The 22,544-nt window shown below is 45.6% G+C and overlaps 1 protein-coding gene across 1 annotated transcript; it reads right to left on the bottom strand.

Moving 5' to 3' along the window:
• Positions 1 to 1,034: 1,034 nt before the first annotated feature.
• Positions 1,035 to 21,618, bottom strand: LOC114908151 (butyrophilin-like protein 1). The gene is made up of 12 exons (XM_029244494.1): positions 20,766 to 21,618; positions 16,717 to 16,998; positions 16,400 to 16,600; positions 16,111 to 16,131; positions 15,957 to 16,020; positions 14,851 to 14,877; positions 14,579 to 14,733; positions 10,635 to 10,792; positions 9,626 to 10,355; positions 2,573 to 2,819; positions 1,758 to 1,861; positions 1,035 to 1,333 (listed from the first exon to the last, which is right to left on the bottom strand). Exons 1-8 carry the CDS (start codon positions 21,235 to 21,237, stop codon positions 10,758 to 10,760), a joined length of 1,257 nt encoding a protein of 418 aa, XP_029100327.1. The 5' UTR covers positions 21,238 to 21,618; the 3' UTR covers positions 1,035 to 1,333; positions 1,758 to 1,861; positions 2,573 to 2,819; positions 9,626 to 10,355; positions 10,635 to 10,757.
• Between the last annotated feature and the right edge of the window lie 926 nt (positions 21,619 to 22,544).

Below are 22,544 nucleotides of genomic sequence, written 5' to 3'. Positions count from 1 at the left end.
CCAGTCTTAATTGTTGCTTTTGGTGAGAGGATTTGCTGAGCTATTTACTCAGCCATTCCAGAAGAACTCTTCATGTTATTTTTGACATTTTTCTCCAAATTTAGTAGGCTTCTCAACATTTCCTGACAGTTTCATGTGTTAATAATTATATCCAAAATACAACTTTAGACATATTTGTCAATCTCATTTTTTTTCTTATATGTCTCCCTTTATGACTGCTCACTTGAAGCTACCCGGTAAAACTGAAAAAAGTCCATCATCTTGATTTTTGCTCATTCTTGATTTTCCTACAACACTTTGTTCAATGCACTATTCCCTTGAGCTGAGTGCACTTTTAATTTCATCTCTTATTTTAGGTGGCCTACAAAAGTGATTGCCATACTTGTTCTGTAAAGGCCAAGATTGTAAATACTTTAAGGTTTGTGGGTTATATGGTCTCTGTCACAATTACTCAACTGTGCCCTTTTAGCACAAAAGCAGCCACAGGTAATACATAAAGAGTTAGCATCACTGTGCAACAATAAAACTGTATTTACACAAACATGGGGTGGGCTGGATTTGGCTCCTGGACCATAATTTGTTGACTCTTGGTCTAGAAAAAAATCACCTTTTAAACTTGAAAATTTACACATTTGGGTAGTTTTTCATTTATTTTGATTTATGTTTGAAAAAAAGGTGAATAATTATTTTTTAAATGAATAGTTTTTTTAAAATAGGATGTCAATAACAGATCCAAGAATACTCTCTTTCAAATTAACTCCTGTAGTCCTGTTTAGGGCACAAGATATGTTTCCTAAATGATCATAGGAAACAGTTTTAGCAACTGTTTTGTCTCTTCTTTTCATGGATGTCTCTACATGCAGTCAGTTTTATCTGTTTTGTCACTTCTATTGCCTAAGCATTAAACCTGGACCACATGCTTTTTAAGTGTTGGTTATGATATTTTGCTTTCATTCTACAATGTTGCCGAAATACCAGCTTCCCTGTGCACTGAGGCGGAACAGAAATACGGAAACAGGGATTTTGGAGGAAGAGAGAGATGGCTTTATTTTTCTTCCAGGCAGCAGGAAAGACACAACAGGCTAGCGCCTCAAGAACTGTGCCCCCCCACTCCTTGGGAATCAGGGAAGATGTTATATGTGGGGCTCGAAGTCCAGGGTATATGATAAGGATCAAAGTAGTGAAGGTCTTGCCTTCTTCCTTTCCTTTGCATTATTTCAAAACAGTCATAGCTGGTGTCAGGCCGCTCGGTAATTGGGGTCCTGCAGTCTGGTAATTGTGTCCGTTTGCCTCTGGTTTATCGTTCGGTGACCTTGTTTCTGAAATGCAAAAACTATAGGGGGTGATTTGTTACGAGGGGTGTATGGAATGTAAGTGCTGGGACCTAATAAGCTTAGGAGTAAGGGGCCCGGGTTGTAATTCACACAGAGCTAGGGGTGATAGGTACAGAATGTAAATTACATAGTGTCAGGAAGTGAGGTTAGCTTTGTCAAGTACAAATCTAGTTAGTACAAATTAGGGACAGTTAAAGTAAACCAAGGAGTGATTAACTCTTTCAGGCCAGGTTACGTTTCTTTAGCCTGTTCGCTGTTCCCTTTATTTTCCTTGTTATCAGGGGAGGGAAAACTTCATTTCTACTTTTGCTGCAAGAACAACAGCACTTTCTGCGTTGAGCAGTGTAATTAACTTTGATTTTTACAAAAATCAATTCCCATGTCTCTGTGATTTAACCACACATACAAATTTTATGAATATACCTGAGTCAGTGGCTCTCCTGGGCAACTCTCTTCAAAATAGTAACTCTGAGAACAAGTTTTTTTTCCCAGTCTTCTATATTCTCCATTTTAAGGGCCTTTTAGTTCTGGAATTGGGTGGGAAAGTGTTACAGTGAGAAGAAGAACAAAAAAAAAATCACATGAACAATTTTCTTGTCAAGCCTAGAAATGATATGGTTCCCTGCTGAGCACATTTTATCGGTCACAACTCAGTCACATAGTCTCACCTAAATGCAGTGAAGGTGGTGAGAGGCAGACATGTAATTTTGCTATTTGCTTAAGAAGAGGGTAACTGTGAGTTGGGAATGCCTATAGTCTGCACCACATAAAGTATAAGCTAGAGGAAGTAATTCTTAGAAGAATATTTAATAAGAAAAGCAGTGGAAACTTTAGTTCAAGCAAAAGTTATAGAATAAATTTGGATCCTTAGCAAAAGAAGTATCAAATAGAAGAAATTATCTCTTGGGGCACAGTGGTTGGGAATCCGCCTGCCAATGCAGGGGACGCGGGTTCGAGCCCTGGTCCGGGAAGATCTCACATGCCGCAGAGCAACTAAGCCCGTGCGCCACAACTACTGAGCCTGTGCTCTAGAGCCCGCAAGCCATAACTACTGAGCCCGTGAGCCACAACTACCGAAGCCCATGCGCCTACAGCCCATGCTCCGCAACAAGAGAAGCCCCTGCTCACCACAACTAGACAAAGCCCGCGCACAACAACGAAGACCCAACATAGCCAAAAATAAATTAATTAAATAAATAATAAATTTTAAAACAAAAGAAAGAAAGAAAGAAAATTACCTCTTGTACCAGGAAATTCAGGCACTAGGTCTGATAATACATATTTCTTTTCTTTTCAGACTGGAGGAAAGAATTGTTCCAGGCTGGTGAGTCCATTCCCTGATGGCCGAAGAGGGACTCTACTCCTTACTCTCAGGATCAGTCTCAGGATTTGTAGAGGAAAGAGTCCACGTGGGAGTATATGCATGTCCCACAAGCTCAAAGATATCTCAGGCTAATACAAATAGTTTCTCGGCTTCCAAGATCCCTGTTTTTCAGAGATTAAAAGGGTTATTGTCTTTGCAGTGAATATTACTCTGGATCCAGCCACGGCACATCCTTCCCTCACCTTGTCAGAAGGGAACAGATGTGTAACCTGGGGAGTGAAGTCTCAAGATCTACCTGAGGACCCACAGAGATTTTATTCCCTTCCCTGTGTGCTGGGTCATCAGGTCTTCACCTCCAGTAAGTGCTACTGGGAAGTAGAAGTCGGAGACCATGGAGCCTGGGACCTGGGAATTTGTAGGCCTCATGTAATGAGGAAGGGGAGGATTTGCATCACACCTGAGAATGGTTTCTGGGCCATCAGGTTTTATAAGGATGAGTACTGGGCACTCACTTCTCCAGAAACGCAACTTACTCTAAAGGAGCACCCTGCCAGGGTGTGTATTTTCCTAGAATATGAGGAGGGGCGTATCTCATTTTATAATATGATAGATAAATCCCATATTCACACCTTGTCTCAAGGCTCCTTTGATGGGCCCTTAAAGCCTTTTTTCAGGCTTTAGTCCAGTGATTCAGGGCATTTGACCATCTGTCCAGTGCCTGGAGCAGCACAGAATCCCCTGTACTAGGAGTATCATATAAGCCGCAGGTCAGTGTGAACTGAGGCATCTGATCATGACATGACTTCTAGACCAGAAGCAAATTATTTTTTCTTATCCATTTTTATGGTTGTCCCTATCCTTTTATATTCTTCATAAACAGCTCCCCCAAAGCATGGTGCAGGGTAAAAAACTGTGTTGCTTATGGTATGTGTAATGAAAACACTATTTTATATATATATATATATATATATATATGCTCATATAATATAATCATATTATCACTGTAAATATACATAAGAAACCAGTGCATGTGATTGCCCATACAGTGTTGTAATTTCTTTAAGATTACAAATTTAAAATGACAAAGGTAGAAATAAGGGAAGAATACCTTTTATTTTATACTCTTTTGTATCTGATAAAGGGAAAATTTATAAATGGAATGGAATATTTATAAATGGAATATTTCTTGCCATATCAATAAACAAAGGATGTCACAGTCGTCAACGATTGCAGCCCTCCAACATGAGCTGGTGAGCCCTGAGGAAACTCAGCGTTGAAAAGAATACCTGCAATCTAGCAGCTGTCAGACTGCAGCCACTCCCTGAGGTGAGCCCTGAGGAAACTCAGGGTGTGAAAATACAAGATACTGGCCCCAGATAGCTGAGGTGCACATCAAAGGAGTGATTTCAGTGAGCCCAGACTCATCTATGTATGCATCTTCCCATACATAGAAAAGAGCTAAATTCCTTAATTTGAGATATCTGGTTTTCTTTAATTAACAATAATCTTTTGACCTTCCCGACTACCTGCCCTTTGTTGCAAAACTCCTGTATATCCTGGCTCCCCAAGAAGATGTGGTACATTTATACAATAGAATATTACTCAGCCATAAAAAGGAATGAAATTGGATCATTTGTTGAGACGTGGATGGATCTAGAGACTGTCATACAGAGTGAAGTAAGTCAGAAAGAGAAAAAAAATATCGTACGTTAACGTATATATGTGGAATCTAGAAAAATGGTACAGATGAACCAGTTTGCAAGGCAGAAATAGAGACACAGATGTAGAGCACAAACGTATGGACACCAAGGGGGAAAGCGGTGGGGGGTGGGGATGAATTGGGAGATTGGGATTGACATATATACACCAATATGTATAAAATAGATTAATAAGAACCTGTGTATTAAAAAATAAAATAAAATTCAAAAATAAATAAATAAAGTGTAATTTGGAAATTATTTGCCAATCAATTTACCTCCTCTTTTAATGAAAAACAAAAGCAATATCTTGGGCCACATGACACCTCAGGTGACTAGAAGTTAAATAGAAATGCAGTTCTGTAGTTCAAGAAAGAGATTGAACAGGAGATGAAGATATGGAGTCATGAATATGCGGGTGAGAGCTGATTTCTAAGGCATAGATGGGAAATAATATTTAGGAGGAAAAGAGAAGAGAATCTAGGACTGAATCCTAGGAAACAAACATTTTAAAAGCCAGTGTAAGGAGCGTCTGCAAGGAAAAACAAATGATTGAGACAGATAAGTGGAAGGGTTTGACACTGCAAAAGCCAAAAAGGAGAAAGTGACAAGGAGAACGCTGTGATCAGGAAAGTCCCATTCCTCAGCTAGATGAGTTATTTCATTCATATTTGTTTGGTTGTATGTTTACATATTTATTTATATGCTACCTTATTCTAAACAACAATTTTGAACAGCTCTTTAAAAATTCTTTCAAAACAACAATACAATACTAAAGAAATGAAATTAAGAAAAATGAAAAACAAGAATTAAAATGTAAAATAAAATCAAGAGAGTTTATATCCAAAATGCACAATTATTAGAAATATATAAGCCACAAATGGACCTTAATTTCTAGCAGTGAATACAAGGAGGGAAACATGATCAATTATATTCATTCAACAAATATTTAATAAGCAGCCATGATATAAAAGGCATTGAAACCCCAGGCTTTGGGCATCCATATCCCTTACAGGACTTATACTCTGGAAGAGACTTGGGCATCAATCAAGTAATTAGGACTAACTAGAAATTGAAATAACTGCTCCAAAATTAAGGAAAGGAATTCTGTGAGACCGAATAATGAATGCATCCCATTTAGACTGGAGAGAGAGCCTGAGGATCAACTGAATAAGTAGCAATGAACCAGAGGAGGAGTTCAGAGGAGACAGTAATATTAAAAAATAAATTTGTTTCTCCATAGCAATGCCACTAGTATGTAGCCCCATCTTACACAAAGAGTTTGGTTCTCAGGAAGGTAAAACTTACGCATGGTCAAAATAACCCTTGAAAATCCTTTATATTACTCATCAAGTACAGCTCCACGGCTAGGTTTGGACTACCCTATGCATAAAGTAAACATGTGAATGTATAATTTCATAATAATGAACATAATATTATAAACAGGGTTGCAGTAAGTGAAAAAATGCATTTTAAACATTGAAATCACACTCAGTGCTTGAACAGTCTCAAATGGTGAGATACCCTGGGGAACAGAGGTCTCATTAGCAAACAAGAGTTAACATCTCCCTTTTCACATTCAAACAAGGTTGACGTGTCCTGAGTCAAGTGAAATAGTTTTCCATTTACATTGCTGCCTTGTTCTGCTTGGTTCTTTTTTCTTTCCTTTTGCAGAAAATTCATAGTTGAACTTCTTTGCATTCCTATGATATTCAACCATTGCTTCCAAACTCTGAGGCCAGAGAAACCCTAGGGGTTCCTCAGAAAGAGGACATACCAGTTAATAGGTTGAGAAAGGTACCTTTAAAAATCCCTACACTAGGGCTTCCCTGGTGGCGCAGTGGTTGAGAGTCTGCCTGCCGATGCAGGGCACACGGGTTCGTTCCCCGGTCTGGGAAGATCCCATATGCCGCGGAGCAGCTGGGCCTGTGAGCCATGGCCGCTGAGCCTGCGCGTCCGGAGCCTGTGCTCCACAATGGGAGAGGCCACAACAGTGAGAGGCCCGCGTAAAGCAAAAAAAAAAAAAAAAAACCCCTACACTAAGCCCAGCCATAAGTCCAGTCAGGTCATCCTTTATGACATTCTCTGGTGTGGACCAGCGCCAATGCCAAAAGCCAGGTCATAGAAGCAATCTCCAGACAGAATGAGAGGAAGTGGACCAGGGACCTAGCTTTCTACTAACCTGGCTTGATCAGATGTAAGTGTATAGAGGACCAGATAAGTGTGTGCCCTTCATCACAGCGCTCCTCTGAGAGGAGCTTTTGTAAAGTACTGAGTGGCAGTATTCTCAGTCACTCCCAGATGTGAGATTCATGTCTCTGGTGGTACCTGAGAGGATGATTTTAGCTGACACATGGGTGTTAACCTCGATCAACACAGGATCATTACAGTATCCCTCCACCTCCATGGGAAAAGCCATGTGGTATGGAAAACTAGCGGAAGAAAAAGAGAGAAAGAAAAGAGGAAAGAAGGTGGGACTCCGTGGAATTGAAAGATAAGCCAGGGAACTCCTCCAGTGCGGAGGAAGAGATGTCCAGTCTGAGCCTAACATGAGAGAGAGAGTTTTTCCCCACAGAGCTTTGTGTGGTGGGAGGACGCACAGGGGGTCTCAATAAGGGGAAGCAGAAGTCATTTGGGGATGTGGCCTCATGCGGAAACACCCTGACCTTTCTTCTGCGGACTCCTCCCCCTCTGACTAAAGAACTCTGCACTCCATCACATACAGTCTTCACTGAGACCACACAGTGTCAGACAGGTGAGTGTAGAAGGTGATAGGCAACAATCAAATCAAATAGAGAGAATGAGGCAATGGAAATGCCAGCCAAGGACTCTTTGATTAAATGGATGCTGGACAGTATTCAGCTGTGTGGATGAGCAAGCTAATAAAATGGGGGAAGGGGGAACTTCCCTAGTGAGGCAGTGGTTAAGAATCCGCCTGCCAATGCAGGGGACACAGGTTCGAGCCCTGGTCCGGGAAGATCCCACATGCCGCAGAGCAACGAAGCCCGTGCACCGCAACTACTGAGCCTGTGCTCTAGAGCCAGCAAGCCACAACTACTGAGCCTGCGTGCCACAACTACGGAAGCCCACGAGGCCTAGAGCCCGTGCTCCGCAACAAGAGAAGCCACCGCAATGAGAAGCCTGTGCATCGCAACAAAAATTAGCTCCCATTCGCCTCAACTAGAGAAAGCCCGCGCACAGCAACGAAGACCCAACGCTGCCAAAAACAAATAAATAAACTTATTAAAAAAAAAATTAGCCACGAAAAAAACCCTTTCTGTTTAATTAAATGTTTTCCTAAACAACATAATAAAAGACACAGAAAAGTACTCTGCAACTTTGACCAATATAACTTCAAAAAAACTGATAACAAAATTATACATCTACATAACATTTATATCAGTCAATTCTGACAAAGCACTACCATACTGATGACCTTAATCATTCTTTCCGGAAATACTTAGGCAGCTCGTCCCCTTGTTTAAAAAGATTACTCCTCTGTTGTGTGGATAATTCATATCACATGAACATCTTCCTTTTCTCTCTGTTTCAAAGGAAATATGCCCATAGCTTATCCAAAAGTAATATAGTGTCATAAAGGTATAAGATAAATGGAAGAGGGGATAAATATAACAGGAAATATATTAACATAAAGAATACTTAAAATCCACATGAGGACCCCAAAGAGTACATTTGTGTGACTTCAGTGTTGGGGTAACCATTATAATGAATCTGTCAATGCCTCAACTACTCTTGCCCACACACTGGGGGCAGGGCAGGGCCCTCCTCTAAGCCACACTACAGTTGAGATGTTTATATCAGAGTCCAGGCAGGAGACAAAAACCACATCAGTCATTTGAAAGGGGAAAATTGAGATGAAGAACTATTAACTACCAAAAGGTAGTTAGCCTATAAAGAAGGGAAAGAAAGCTCTAAGGAATACAGAAATAGCAGATATGGGGAAAACACACTACCTCTAGGGCTGAGGCAGACCCTGCACCTTTGGCCACTCAGCTTCCACACACACCATTTTATACACAATTGAAATTCCACGTAACAGCACCACAGCTCTGCCTTCTCACCAATCAAGACAAAGCTAGCCTTGCAAGGGAAGACGTTCTCACCCTTTCCCCCAAACGAGGAGACAGACAGACCCAGACATTGGATCCACACTGCTCCTCAAATGTAATCACGATACCTTTGACTCTTCTGCTACCTGAAGGCTGTATTACAAACATAACCTCCAACAACTTGAATAAAAGCACAAGTGTAAGAAGAAGAAAGAGGAAGAAAATGGATAATAAATAGAAATCAACACACACACGCACACATACACATGACAAGAAAGAGAAAATATGCAAAGCTATTAAAGTCATCTTTCTGTAATTGATCACAGGATAGATCAGTATCCATGACTGCCTTCTTCCACTTCCTACCCCCTGTCTTCTCACCCCAGAACCACAGGTCAGATTCTCTACCGGGTCGAGTGACCACAACTTCATTCCCAAAGGTCTGGGTCCTTAATAGTCCTGTTTCCTTTCGTTTGCTGTGGTTTTCCATTAACCTTTACCATTGGACTTGGAAGTACTGAGAGGCAATACATTGATAACCGGCTCCATGCTCATGGTCAAAGCTTTCTACAATTCACCCTGCCCCTGAAAATTCTCTTCTTCATTTACATCTTAATTTGGATATCAACTCTTTTATTTCCATCTGCTGTTGACAGAAATGAAAAACCCAGATCCTTCTCCTTAATTCCTTAAATGAACACAACACAAGTTTTTCACAGGTAACAGAAATTTACTGAGGTTTGGAAAAATGGGTGTGTTTTATCCATCACAGAATATGAAATACATAAAATACTAGACTTCTTAGAAGTCCATCTGCCACCCATTTCCCTGGAAATTTTTGGATGACCACATTTTCTGGCTTAATAGTAAAGATCCCCCAAAACAGATCTGGGGACCAACCATCAGCCTCTGGGTTCTTCTGCACAAACTCAAATTGGATACAGTAAACACCACTTTATTCTACAGAGTAATTCAATCTATCACATCCAAACAGTATAAAAATCTTATGAAATATTTTTCATTACCGAAAGAAAAACAACTTCCCATAGTAAAATTCAGGCTACCCCGAAACGCGCTCAGAGTCAGCTTTTATAATCTGCTCCCTGAGCACAAGGCAAGGACTGATGATTCTCATAACCATACACCCAGGAGTCTGCCTCCACAGCAACAGGGCAAGACTCCCAGCCATCCAGGACTCACCGCAGAGGGCTCTGTAACATGGGGTCTGCAGCTCCATGAAGACCCACAGCGAGGGGTCCAGGACAGTGACGAGCCCTATGGGGACACAGCCTCCGGTTTGCAGGGGAGTAATGGAGTCTCAGCCACGGGGGGAGCATTAGCAGCAGAGCCTAAGCTGAACCCCTCCCCTGGGAGGCTCACAGACTCCTCCAGAAAAGAACTGTTATGGGGCACAGGGTGCCCCTCAGACCATCCCTCCTTGGAACAGACGGTCAGGGACACATCTCCTGACTTGATCATGAAGTATGGAAAGATGGTCCCAAAGAAGGAAGCCCAAGGGAAGGAGAAAATGTGGGAGCCATCAGTCATGTTGTAGAAGGAGACATCCCCTTCCTCATGGTCCAGGAACACCCCTACCCTGTGGGGAACCTGTCTGAGGGATAGCTGAGTCCGAGGTACAGTACAGGCACAATATCCAATTTCATACTGCCCCACAACCCAGAACCCCTTATCTGTGGATTCTACATACCTGCCGTTCCTGTTCACATCTTCCCTACAGACCCCCAGAGCCCACTCGCTTCAGTCTCCATCCCTGATCTCCACCTCCCAGTAACAGCACCCTGATGTGATGCTCTCAAAGCCCAATACGCTGCAGGTGTCTTCTGAGCTCACATTGGTGTCCTTCCAGGCCACAGTCGTGTTTTCATGAGAGACCACAAGGTTTGAATGGGCAGATCCTGGATCCAGAGTCCTGCAGAGAAAGTTGCCTATCATGCAAGGCCTTCCCTTGCCCCATAATAAGAGCACACAACCACCCCCGAAGCTGGACTCTCAGCTGCATGGGGAGAAGGCTAAGACCCCCTAGATTAGAAACTTGTGACTCAAGTTCACAGCCTTCCAAACAGGAAAAGGATCCACAAGACTAATTTCAGAGTTACATATGTCACAGGGCCCTGAGGACCAGCCTGGACTTCAAAGACTGAAAAATATCTATTTAGCATCCAATATCAGTCACACCCACCAGCCCCACCTATGTGACTGTCAGCACCACAACGCGCCACCACCACTGATGGCGCCAGCATCTGCATCACCACTGAGAACTGAAGGAGAGGCCACGGGGGCAGCAGTAGGAACGTCCAGAAAGAACACGAAGTCACTCACAGGCCTGGAACTTCTCCTTCCGCCAATCTACAAGAGAACCACACGTTTCATATCAGGGGTTTGCAGAGGCTACATATCAGGGTCAGTGCTTAGTCTTCTGAAGCATACTGATGTGAGAGTTATAAAGGAAAATGTTTTGGAAACTTTCAACTGATGCATGTATTTCTTTTCTCTCTCTCTCTCTCTCTCTCTCACATACACACACACACACACACACACACACAACCGTCATGCTTCAGCATCCCTTGAAGGCTAAGCCATAGACCTTAATACTGAAGGACTGAGAGGCCTGATATCAATTTGAACATAAATTGATATTTCACCAGATTTCACTATAAAATGAAGCTTTCTGAAGTCCCTAGCCACTCATCCATCCTGAAAACTAGGTTTTCTGGAGAAAGAATTGGGGATATCAAAATTTCCAAGGCTTTCATGTAATTATAAAGAATTAATCGAGGGGCTTCCCTGGTGGCACAGTGGTTAAGAACCCGCCTGCCAATGCAGGGGACACAGGTTCGAGCCCTGGTCCAGGAAGATCCCGCATGCCGCGAAGCAACTAAGCCTGTGCACCACAACTACTGAGCCTGTGCTCTAGAACCCGCGAGTCACAACTACTGAGTCCGCAAGCCACAACTACTGAGCCCACGTTCCACAACTAACAAAGCTCGCGCACCTAGAGCCTGTGCTCCGCAACAAGAGAAAGCACCGCAATGAGAAGCCCGCACACCAAAAAGGAGAGTAGCACCTGCTCGCTGCAACTAAAACCTGCACACAGAGACCAAGAACAAACACAACCAAAAATAAATTAATTACTTTTTTTAAAAAAAGAGTTAATTGAGCTACAGTAGAAACTAACACAACATTGTAAAACAACTATACCCCAATAAAAATAAAAAATAAAAAACAGAGCTTATGACATGGAATGTCAAGTTTCCCTCTAGAATGTTGTACTTAATTATTTCCTTTCGTCAGTTATAAAACTACCTTTTCATCCCATCTTTTGATAGGTAGTGAAGATACATGTTTGTTCATGTGTTTATTGATTTGGAATTTCTTCTTTTATGAATTGCATGTTTGTGCCAGTTCCAGTGTGGGGGGGTAATTTTATACTGACTTACACTAGGTCTTTCTCTATTTAGCATTTTAAGCCTTTGTATATCACATCCAGGGCAAGTATTCTTCCTTTTTGCCATTTTTGTTTGTTTGTATTTTGTTGTTGTATTATGGTGTTTTGATGAGGGAAGTATTTTATTTTTATGAAGTAAAATATGGCATAATTTTTTTAAAAAAAGAATTAATTGAGCTGAACGTGCAGGTTACCTCTAAGCCAGCAGTAGAGAGAATACAACTTGGCTTAACTGAACTCAAAGGATGACTATAAACCGTTAGTGGAGAGAATTCTGGATACAGCATCAGAGAAATCTTGCCCAGTTAGGAGGCAACGGAAAGGTTTCAAGGAAGGGAGACAGATGTTCAAAGTGAGGAAGACACACATTCAGTAAGAGGAAAGACACTAATGAATTCTCTTCCCCCTTTTCACAGGGTTAGTGAAGCAAAAACATCCCTATATGTGAGGGAGAACCCAAAATACTAGATCTAGTCATCTGCTTCCCCCTATAGTTGCCCAGAGAGGTTGTAAGCTTCCAGGAGAACCTCAGTGAGAGGCCCCCAAAGATGTCCATGTTCTAAACCCCAAAATGTGTAAATATGTTGTGGTAAAGGGAACTTTATGGATGTATTAAGAACCTTGGGATGGGGTCAAGAGTAGGCGGGAAACAACAGTGCCTAAATAACTAGACAGGACCTGCCACTCCTCAGCTGACCCCAGACCAAGGATCTTAAGGACCAGGTCAGGTTAGTCCCCCCAGGATGATGGCCTGATATGACTAAGGGAGAGCAGAGGGACCCCTCCCTCCACTGACCCAAGGCCACATAATCTCTTCCAACCTCCATACTCCCTTTTGGGAAGAAGAAAGGAAGCTCGCCGCCAACCAAAGCAGAACCTATATGAGTCATGGGACACTGAAATGTCTGCACTGGGAGAGCTGTTGCCTCCAACAGGGTGAAGACTCGGGAACAAGATCAGAACATTTGTAGAAGTAAGTAAACGACATTTCCGTGCACATTTGGGGTGCAAATTTGTGACCACCATCCCCACGTAATACAGGTTCATGCAGAAATTGGCATTTCCATCTCTGTTGATTTGGTTGATGGAAATAAGATCACAAAAACTGGCCTGACCCATGTGACCCTTTGAGAAAAAAAATGAACTCTAACTTACTTGTTCTTCACCAAGACACTAGTTGACACCCAGCTATAAATTTCTGTATCACAAGTGATAGAGATTAACAAGAAGAAGGGGGAGGAGGAGAAAAGAGAGTTGGCATTTAATTGTGAGACTCCACAATGTATCGAGTGTGATGCTATTCTTCACTTAATTTCCACAGCAAATCATTAAATTACAAATTGTTTTGCCAGTTTTATGAATAAAAAGAGATCAAACATTTGTTCACCTCACACTATGAACCTGTCAATATGAAAATGTTGATTCTAGTGTAATGGGATTTGTCCTTACAGAATAGAAGGGTATACAAGATATACATTAACACACATGCTCTTTAATCTAGCAGGTAAAGGGGAGATGGTAAAAGAGGACTATCTGATCCTCATGTTTAACATATAAATCCCAGGGAGAATCGGTAAGAATCCCTAAGACGAGATCCTCAGTCCTCATGCTTTCTTCACCCCTTGGTTTACCCCTCTCTGTCTCTCATGATCTATACTCCTGACTGTAAACAAAAACATTCCAAGCAGGGAAAGGGCGAGTTACACAGGCTTTGAGGGTATAGATCTTTAACTCACCCCAAAGCTAAACGGTCCTTGGGACAACCTTACATTGCACTAGGATGCCCCATACCACACTCCTGCCCTGACCACTACGGGAAGATTGAGATGGTCTCATTACCAGAGGCAAACTCAATTAGACGGTTACCTCATAATGGCTTAAAAATAAATGTGTCTTGACTGAAATTTCTCAAAATGGTATCAATGGTAATGGTTGATTACACTTCATGCACCCAAATAACTTGCACACCCTCTGTGTGCTCCCCAACTCAAACCACCATGGTTGTGCCTTGTGGTCTCTCTTCCACCACTACAAGCAACCCCAATCTCTATAAGACAAATCTCAGACACACTACTTCCTCCTCATCTCCTCCTCTCTTCCTCCTTCTGGTCTTGTCTTCCTTGATTTGCTCCACACCCATTCTCTGGGAAAGAATCGTGACTCCTCTATGTTTCTTCACACATTGCCCCTAATAAACCTAACCAGGAATGAGCCTATAAGTGAACACAGAGTTCTCCGAAAAGGAGACATAATGGTTCTTACATTTTTGTTCCTATTACACAAACACATACACAGGATTTTTCATATAATTTCAGATCTTTCACAGACCCTCACCCCAGGAGTCCATCAACATCCCAGAAGTTCTGGACCCCAGATCCAGAACACCTGCTCTAGAGCAACTAATTCCTCAGCAACCAAGGAGGCTTGGAGGAAGAAACTGAGCCTGGACAGGGAGTCAGAGGAAGCAGAGAGAAGACCAGTATCCCAGAGGACCAGGAAGAAGCGGGAAAACCAAAACTAGAGCCAAAAGGGGTAGGAATTTTGGAGCAAGAGGGATCAAGAACCAAGGGCCCCCTTGGGAAGACCTGAGTCCTAAGCAGGCAAGCATGATCTCTGAAATCTTCCAGAGGTGAGCGATTCGTGATCCACACAGTTGTTCCCTGCTGCTGTCCCTCCTCACAACTGACCTCTCCATGGTCGCTGCACCAGTGGGCAGTTCCAGTTGGACCAGGCGTTTGGGGAGGGCGTTGCTAACCCTGACAGTGCCCTGCAGCAGAGGACAGGCCGGAATGAAGGCAGATCTGTGTTCCAGGGAGGAGTCCCTGCGGTCTCTGGATAGAGGCTACAAAAGTGACAAGGAGACAAGGGACACCAACCGCACCCTCACGTGTCCCCTGATGGAGAAGAGGGAAGAGTCCAGGTTGGGGAGGAGAGGCTACAGGAACTCAGAGCCACTTACCTGCATACAGCTGGGCCTTCCTCCAGGCTGAAAGGGAACACACCCTGGTGAGACCTCAGCCAGAACAAGCCTGCTCGCTGTGAATCCCCTGGCCCGTGCCTCCCCTCTGCTCTGCAGGTGAGACTAACTACGGTCGTGGAGAGGCTGGAGGGGAGGTGACCCCCTGCTATGTGCAGACAGCAGGTGTTGTGGGAATTTCCCTGGACCGCAGGTCAGGAGCCCTGCATTACAGGCTGGCTTACCCCACTGTCCCGCTGCTCCTGTGTGATGTTTGGCAAGTCACTTAGCTGCTCTGTGCCTCAAAAACCTCAAAAATTCTTATTCTACTTACATTGACTTTTGCCGCTAAGGATCAAAATGTTTTCTACTATGTGTGAAAACATTTTAGGGAATACAATATAAATTATTCAATAATTTTAAGAAAGCATCGTCATATTCAGTTTTTTTCTGGCAAAGATATATTTGGGAAATAACTTGAAATACGAACTATTTAAGGACAGGAATGTGAGCTGAGTTCTGGGGTAAAAGTGGCTAATGTTTCTCAGATGAAATATTTCTAGAGATAAACATCACTATTCTGGGGCATTGACAGCCCTTCCCATCACATTCCCACGCATGGCCAGCCCAGCTATGCCCCCATAACTTTTTGATCATCACCCAAAGAAACTAGAGGGAACAGACTCTCTTTGGATGCTGTTTTGGGGTGGAGACAGGAGGTCACACTCCTAAACTGAATCACCCCGCTGATCTGGATAGCTCCTTTAATGCAATCTCAGAGCACATGACTTTTGCTTCCAGGTACTGTCTGAAAACCAGGGGCATTCAAGGCTAGAAAACTATCAATATGGTGGATCAGTCAAGGCTGGAATAAGACACAGGGTGCATGATGGACCCTGGGGTCACCGTCACACCCAGGCTCCCAAGCGCTGGGTGGGAATCAGCGGCCCAGATCTGGGAGAGCCCTTGCAGCTGGGTTCTGCCTCCCAGCAGCCTCCACTTCCGCCCCAGGGAGGGGGTCCACACGGCTGTGTCTGGACAGAAGCAAGGAGAGGGATGCCTTGTCACAGGAGGACAGGAAACCCAAGGACATCAGGAGAGTCACTCACCAGCCAGGTAAGTGGATTTCCGCCAGCCTGAAAGGCAACACGCGGTAACTGGATTTCCTCCAGCCTGAAAGGCAACACGCAGGAAGCAGGTGAACTAAGAAGCTGAATGTCTCTGACGGGGACGCAGAGAGCTCGGGGGAAAAGCAGAACTTACCGAGTTCTGTCCGGAGTTCATCTGAAAGAGAGTGCAGAAGAAGTATGAGCTCCCATCCCTAAGAAAAAGCGTCCACAAAATACCACCTCTCTGTGTGTAACCTGGAGGAGGTTCCAACCCCAGACCCATCGGGGCCTCCCTGGCTCCAGCCATCCACCCTGGGTCTCCCCAGCCACCTGCCCTGGGCCCGGATTTCCCTGGAGCCCTGCACTCAGGAAGGCCCTGTGGTCGGTCATCCATCTCAGTGCGACTGCCATGCTCTCCAGCCCTGGCCACTGTCCTGCCTTACCTGTGTCCTTCAGCACCTCCTCCTTCATCCGCCAGTCCTGCTCCTTCACCAGGCGCAGATTCTCCTTTTCTCGCATCACCAGCAACTTCCTGAAATGTTCTCTCATGGTGTAATATCCTGCCCCAAGGAGCAGAGCCATCAGCACAGTCAGGCTCACTGAGAAAGCCAGCTTCCAGGGAGAGGCCTGGGGGAAGAAGGGCTCTGCGGCCCGGCCAGAGGCTCCGTCAGGGCCACCACCCAAGACACCCAGGCCCAGCACACTCAGGAACGCCCGGCCCGCTCCCCCAGCCCTGCGGGAAGCAGGGAGCAGCGCTGACCTGGGATGAAAATGGCCATGGCCTTCTCCTGGCCCAGGACAGTGTTGAGGACGGAGCAGGTCACGTTCCCTGCAGAGCTGTCTCTCACCACCAGAGCCACTTCCACGCTGAACAGCCCTTCAGCGTCCTGGCTGTGGGCCTCGGAGAACGCCAGGAACTTCTCTCCGCTGAGGTCTCTCCACTGCACCTGGGGCTTTGGGAACCACCCTGAGGCCGTGCACACCACACGGACCCCATCCTCCTCGGGCCCTGTGATGCGCACCTGAGGGGCAGAGCCCACACCTGCGGGAGGCAAGATGTAGAGCCCAGGGGGGCTGCCTGGGTCCTGGGGACCCCAGCAGTGCCTACGTGTGCACAACTCCAGTGGGAGCCCTTCGCCTTTCATTCTGGGGCTCTGGGGGAGGCTGTTCCCTGCAGGGAAAAAGGCAGCCGCCCTGCCACGGGGAACACAAGGGAGGGGTGTGGGGACCTCCGGGGGCTCAGAGGGCTGGGGCTCTTCTCCCCAGTCATGCAGGTGCAAGGGCTGACACCCAGTGGAAACAGGAGGAATGTGGCCCCAGGTCCCATCCTTATCCTCGACTCTCCTCACCTCACACACTCTCCCAGGGCATCGGCTTCCACACCCACTGCCTCTCTTTGAAAATCACCACCAAAATTAGGTCAGATGACAACCCTAACCCCTGAGTTCCCCTTCCATACATCCACATCCAATGGGTTATTTCCACCAGGATTCCTCACATACACTTCAAACTTAAAATTCCAGAACTGAATATGTGATTTTGCCCCATCTGTGATACATTGATTGTAAAAAGATTCCCAAATCTTCACTCCCTCTTTATATCCAGCTGGCCCTCGGCCACACACTTTTTGAGGCCTTCACACTCTGCCTCTGGGCCGGGTCAGGTGACTCAACTAGCCAGTGAGAGACTAGGCCATGTGACTCAAGCAGAGGTTGTAACATCCTCGTGCCATTGGGCTACCCTCTGCCACAGGGAGGCCATGTTTGGTCTGGTGCAGCCTTTCCAGCTGAAGCTTTCCTAGATCAACCAATACCCAGTTGAAAAAACCCAGCAAAGGTCCTTATGGTGGCCTCCTCAGCCGACTGTAAGGACAAATAAGAATTAAAATTAAGGGGCTTCCCTGGTGGCGCAGTGGTTGAGAGTCCGCCTGCCGATGCAGGGGACACGGGCTCGTGCCCCGGTCGGGGAAGGTCCCACATGCCGCGGAGCGGCTGGGCCTGTGAGCCATGGCCGCTGAGCCTGCGCGTCCGGAGCCTGTGCTCCGCAGCGGGAGAGGCCACAACGGTGAGAGGCCCACGTACCGCAAAAAAAAAAAAAAAAGAATTAAAATTAAGAGGTGTCATTCTCTGCGTTGAAAATAAAGGAAGAGATTCCCCTCCCATCCTTTTTCTTAGAACACTTGCTTTATAAAACCTGTAATGGTAGGTATTTTCTCCCCACTTCCTTTTTTTTTTTTGATTTTTAATTTTTTGGCTACACGCCAAGCGGCATGTGGGACCCTAGTTCACCGACCCGGGATCGAACCCGCAGCCCCTCCATTTGAAGGGCAGAGTCCTAACCTCTGGACCTCCAGGGAAGTCCCCCCCTCCACTTTGAAATGCATATAAATCCTTTTTGAAAACTAGATAGGCCTCTTGCCAGCTTTGGGAACTACGAATGCCTTTCTCTAGGACCTGGGAACAATCTCTTTGAAATATAAATGTTAAGGGAGACAGCACCCAACTTTCGCCTTCCCTGTGGAAGGGTAGGAACCAGACTTCAGTAGACACTGAACTCCAAGCTGTAAAACCACCTTCTGTCATAAAGGCATAAGAATTTGTTTTTCCTCTGGATAAAGCCAATCAGCTAACACAGATAGTCACCTCAATCACCAGGAAAACTTAGGGTGAACTATGTGACAGATGGTGCTATCAAGTCCTCTGACCTGAGGATTAGTTACTGTTTACCTTGAAAACATGTACGTAATGGGTTGTATCTGCTTGACTTTATAAAAGGGGGAGCTTTCTCTCTGTCTTTGCGATCTCTCAGTAGATTGCCTGTGATGTGTATCACAGTCTGGTTTAATGCCCATTCAGTAATAAAACTGTATTATTTCTCTACTAACTTTGTGAAGACAATTTCTGGTTTGGGAGATTTTGTTTTTAATTGTATTTCTCCAACATCACCAAAGATGTATAAATAATCCCAGGTAAGATTAGTCAAATATAGTCCAGATTCGCTGTACTCCCTTCATGCCTGAATTAAATAAATGGTTATTGTTATATGCCACTGTGATTTTTGTGGCTGTTTGTTACACAGCATTATCATGGCAACAGATAACACATGTAAAACAAAGAATGTTGCCCACCATGCAATTCTACAAGGATCAAGTCATTAGCACTGTAGCCACTCACTGACAGTACACCCCAAAAGGAATTCAGGACAAAAAAATAGGATAAGGCACTCTGTACTTTGGAAAAACAGGCCCCTTAGATAGTTAGAGATATCTCAGGGGAAAAAAATTTAATGAACCCAGGTTCTTGCATCTTCCCATACATAGAAAAGCACTAAAATCATTAACTGAGGTGTCTGATCCTCGTGAATAGCAGTAAACTTTCACCAAGATGTATGCTTGTCTGCACACATTTCATAGCCAAAATCCTGTATAAACTGGCTTCTCCTCCTACCTCTTTGGAGCAGTTTCTCAGAGCTACTGAGAGATTGTTTCCCGGATTATATAGCCCTCAGTAAGACCCTGAATAAAACTTAGCTCACAGCTCTTAGGTTGTGTGTGTTTCTTCAGTCGACACACAAAACTTTCCATATTCCTACCACTAAACAACAAACAGCCAAGGCAAAACCCTGGGAGCTTCTGCAGTCCCCTCTTCCCCTCCAAACTGTGTCCCCAAATCCACTCACTCAGTTGGGTCGTCTTTCTAAACTTCACTGATGTCTGATCCCCCCGTCCCTCTATGTGATCCCATTGCCTCTATGTGAGGTCATCCTCTTGACCTCATCACTGCATCCATGCCTCCAGCCTGGCTCACCTTTCATCCATCCTCCTCACAGCTGACAAAGGGAACGTTCCAGGCACTGATCTGTTTAAAATTTTCTCAGCAATCCATCAACACCCCATAGCACAGCATGCAAACTCTTCTATGATCTGGAATTTGCCTCCCCCTCCCAAACTCTTCTCCTCTTCCCCCCAATTTCCACTACCTATGCCCCTCAGGGACCACACACTCCAGCCCCACGGACCCTTTGATTAACTGCTAGTAACTGTGATCACCATGCTGTCTGTGGCCCCTGCCTTCTCATGTTCCAGTCCATCAGCATCAAGGGCTTTTTGGAGCCTGGTGTGGTGAACGCAAGTGCCTGCTCCAGTGTGTATTACCTGTGAACTCCTCCTGATTGCCCCAGAGAGCATTAACCAACCCCTTCTCTGTGCACCCTTGGCCAGGAACATCTTTTCGTTCCATTATCGTCACCTCCTACCCCCCTCCCATTCACTCATCTTATCAGCCACGAGGGCCGGCTTGTGTGCTCAGAACACACCAGCCACACTCCTGCCTCAGGGTTTCACGCCAGGTGTTTCCTTTGCTGGGAACTCTTGGTCCCACAGATATCCACATGGCTAAATTCCTACTTCCTTTGAGCTTCTGCTCAAATTGTCAAAAAAGCCCAACCTGAGGCCCCATGCAACACTGAAGCCCTCCTCACCCCTGGTCCCCTTCCACTTCTTTCCTGGCCTCTTATCCTAAATACTTACCACTTCCTAACATCCTCTATAACCTATTTATCTAGTATTTATGGATTGCCTCTAGAACATAAACTCCACAGAGCAGGGAACATTGTTTGGTTCACTGATGTATCCCAGGTGCCCAAAATAGGATGTGGCACAGAGTAGGCTTTCGATATACTTGTACTGAATAATGGAATGAGTGGATGAGCCTCCTGTTCATCTGTAAAATGAGGGGCTGATTTACATTGTCCCTGAAGTTCCTCCCAACTCCAGTATTCCAGGTCAAAAACATAACTCAAGTCACCAACCTGCCACCTTCAGCTCCAAACTCGCCCCTTTGTAGAAGCCTCCCTTTCTGAAGAAGCAGGTGTACAGCCCATTTTCTGAAACCTGGACCCTCTGGATGCGTACGGCAGCCTCCTCCTGGGCAAGGAAGTCGCTCACCAGCGAGGTCCGCCCTGCGTAACGAGCCATCTGCCCCTCATCCTGCTCGACTCGGTTTTGATAGATGAACACGGCTTCTGAAGACTTGGAGCGGAGCCACCTCAGCTCCATGTCTTCTGCACTTATGGGTGGGAACACATGACAGGGCAGCACGGTGTCTCCGCCCAGCACTGCCACGATGGGATCCGAGGGGCCAGCCACGAAGAACCCCTCTGTGGACACAGACGTAGGAGTGAGGAAGGAAGAGAGACACAGAGTGAGGGCAGGAAACACACACAGTCTGGTGGGAAGGCCCGGGCAGGCTGGGGACAGGTGTTGGATAACATGAGCCATCATGACCTGAGGGACTGAGCTGTGATGATTCTGAATCTCCGCAAGACATTCTGATCACAATTTTATGACCCAGAAGTGATGTCACAGAGAATCCTTCATCCATCTGTACTGCTGTTTTCACACTCTTTCATGGAAAACTCTAAGTCAGTGGTTGGCAACCTTCAGCATGCAGCAAAATCAGCAAGAGGGCTTATAAAACACACAGTGCTGCCCCCTCACCCCCGCCCTGAGCTTCTGATTCAGTAGGTCTGGGGTGGGCCCAAGGATCTGCACTTCTAAAGAATTCCCCGAGGGCTTCCCTGGTGGCGCAGTGGTTGAGAGTCCGCCTGGCGATGCAGGGGACACGGGTTCGTGCCCTGGTCCGGGAAGATCCCACATGCCGCGGAGTGGCTGGGCCAGTGAGCCATGGCCACTGAGCCTGTGCGACCGGAGCCTGTGCTCCGCAACGGGAGAGGCAAAAAAAAAAAAAAAAAAAAAAAGAATTCCCCGAGATGCTAAAACTTATGTTCCAGGGACCTTACTTTGAGAACGATAGCTCTATCCTGGCCCCTCTTGGACAGGACTGAACCCTGACGAAAGAGAATACCTGTGGCCTAGGACAGAACTCCTTGATCACTCAGCCACACCCAGAAACATCCGCACTGCCACTCCTAACTTAATTATTTGTGCTCATGACTTTCTCCTCAACTGAACTACAAGTGCACTAAAAACTAGACGCAAATGCTATTTTCATTAAAAACCTGCCTTTACTCTCATCGCCCACAGGAGCCCATATTTACCCCACCAATATCTTCTCAGAGCCATTGGCCTTCTGAGGCCTCGCGGATGGGCCACGACATGACCCTTCTGCAGCACAGCCCCGCTGGATCTCCAAATAACCACTTCTCACTCCTGAGCTGCTCAGACTTGGTCTGAGTCACCCTTGTCTCTCACCTGGAGGATGACAGTAGACTCCCTCCCTGTGTCTTCCTCTCCCCAGTCCCATGTCTGCGACTCTTCAACCTGGACCATGTCCTTACTCTGCTCAAAGCCTTGCCATGGCTTCTCGTCCCCCCAACCCCGCGCCTGTGGACCACAGGCCCGGTGGGGATGACCCCCAGGGCCTCTCTGACCCCAACTCCTGCATCTCTCCCTCTCGCTCACACTGTTCCAGCCAACACTTCCTCCACAGTCCCTTGAACATCCCAGGCACACGGGCAGCTTTTCACTGGCTGTTCTCTCCTGCAGAAACCATCCTTCCAAGGGACCCCTCACAGGCTCACACCCTCCTCCAGGTCTTTGCTCTCATCTCCTTGTCTTCACTGACCACC

This window comes from Monodon monoceros, unplaced genomic scaffold (genome assembly GCF_005190385.1).
Source record: "Monodon monoceros isolate NGI ecotype Baffin Bay Population unplaced genomic scaffold, NGI_Narwhal_1 Super_Scaffold_3, whole genome shotgun sequence".
Taxonomy (NCBI): Eukaryota; Metazoa; Chordata; class Mammalia; order Artiodactyla; family Monodontidae; genus Monodon; species Monodon monoceros.
This window is presented reverse-complemented; position numbering and strand designations above follow the sequence as displayed.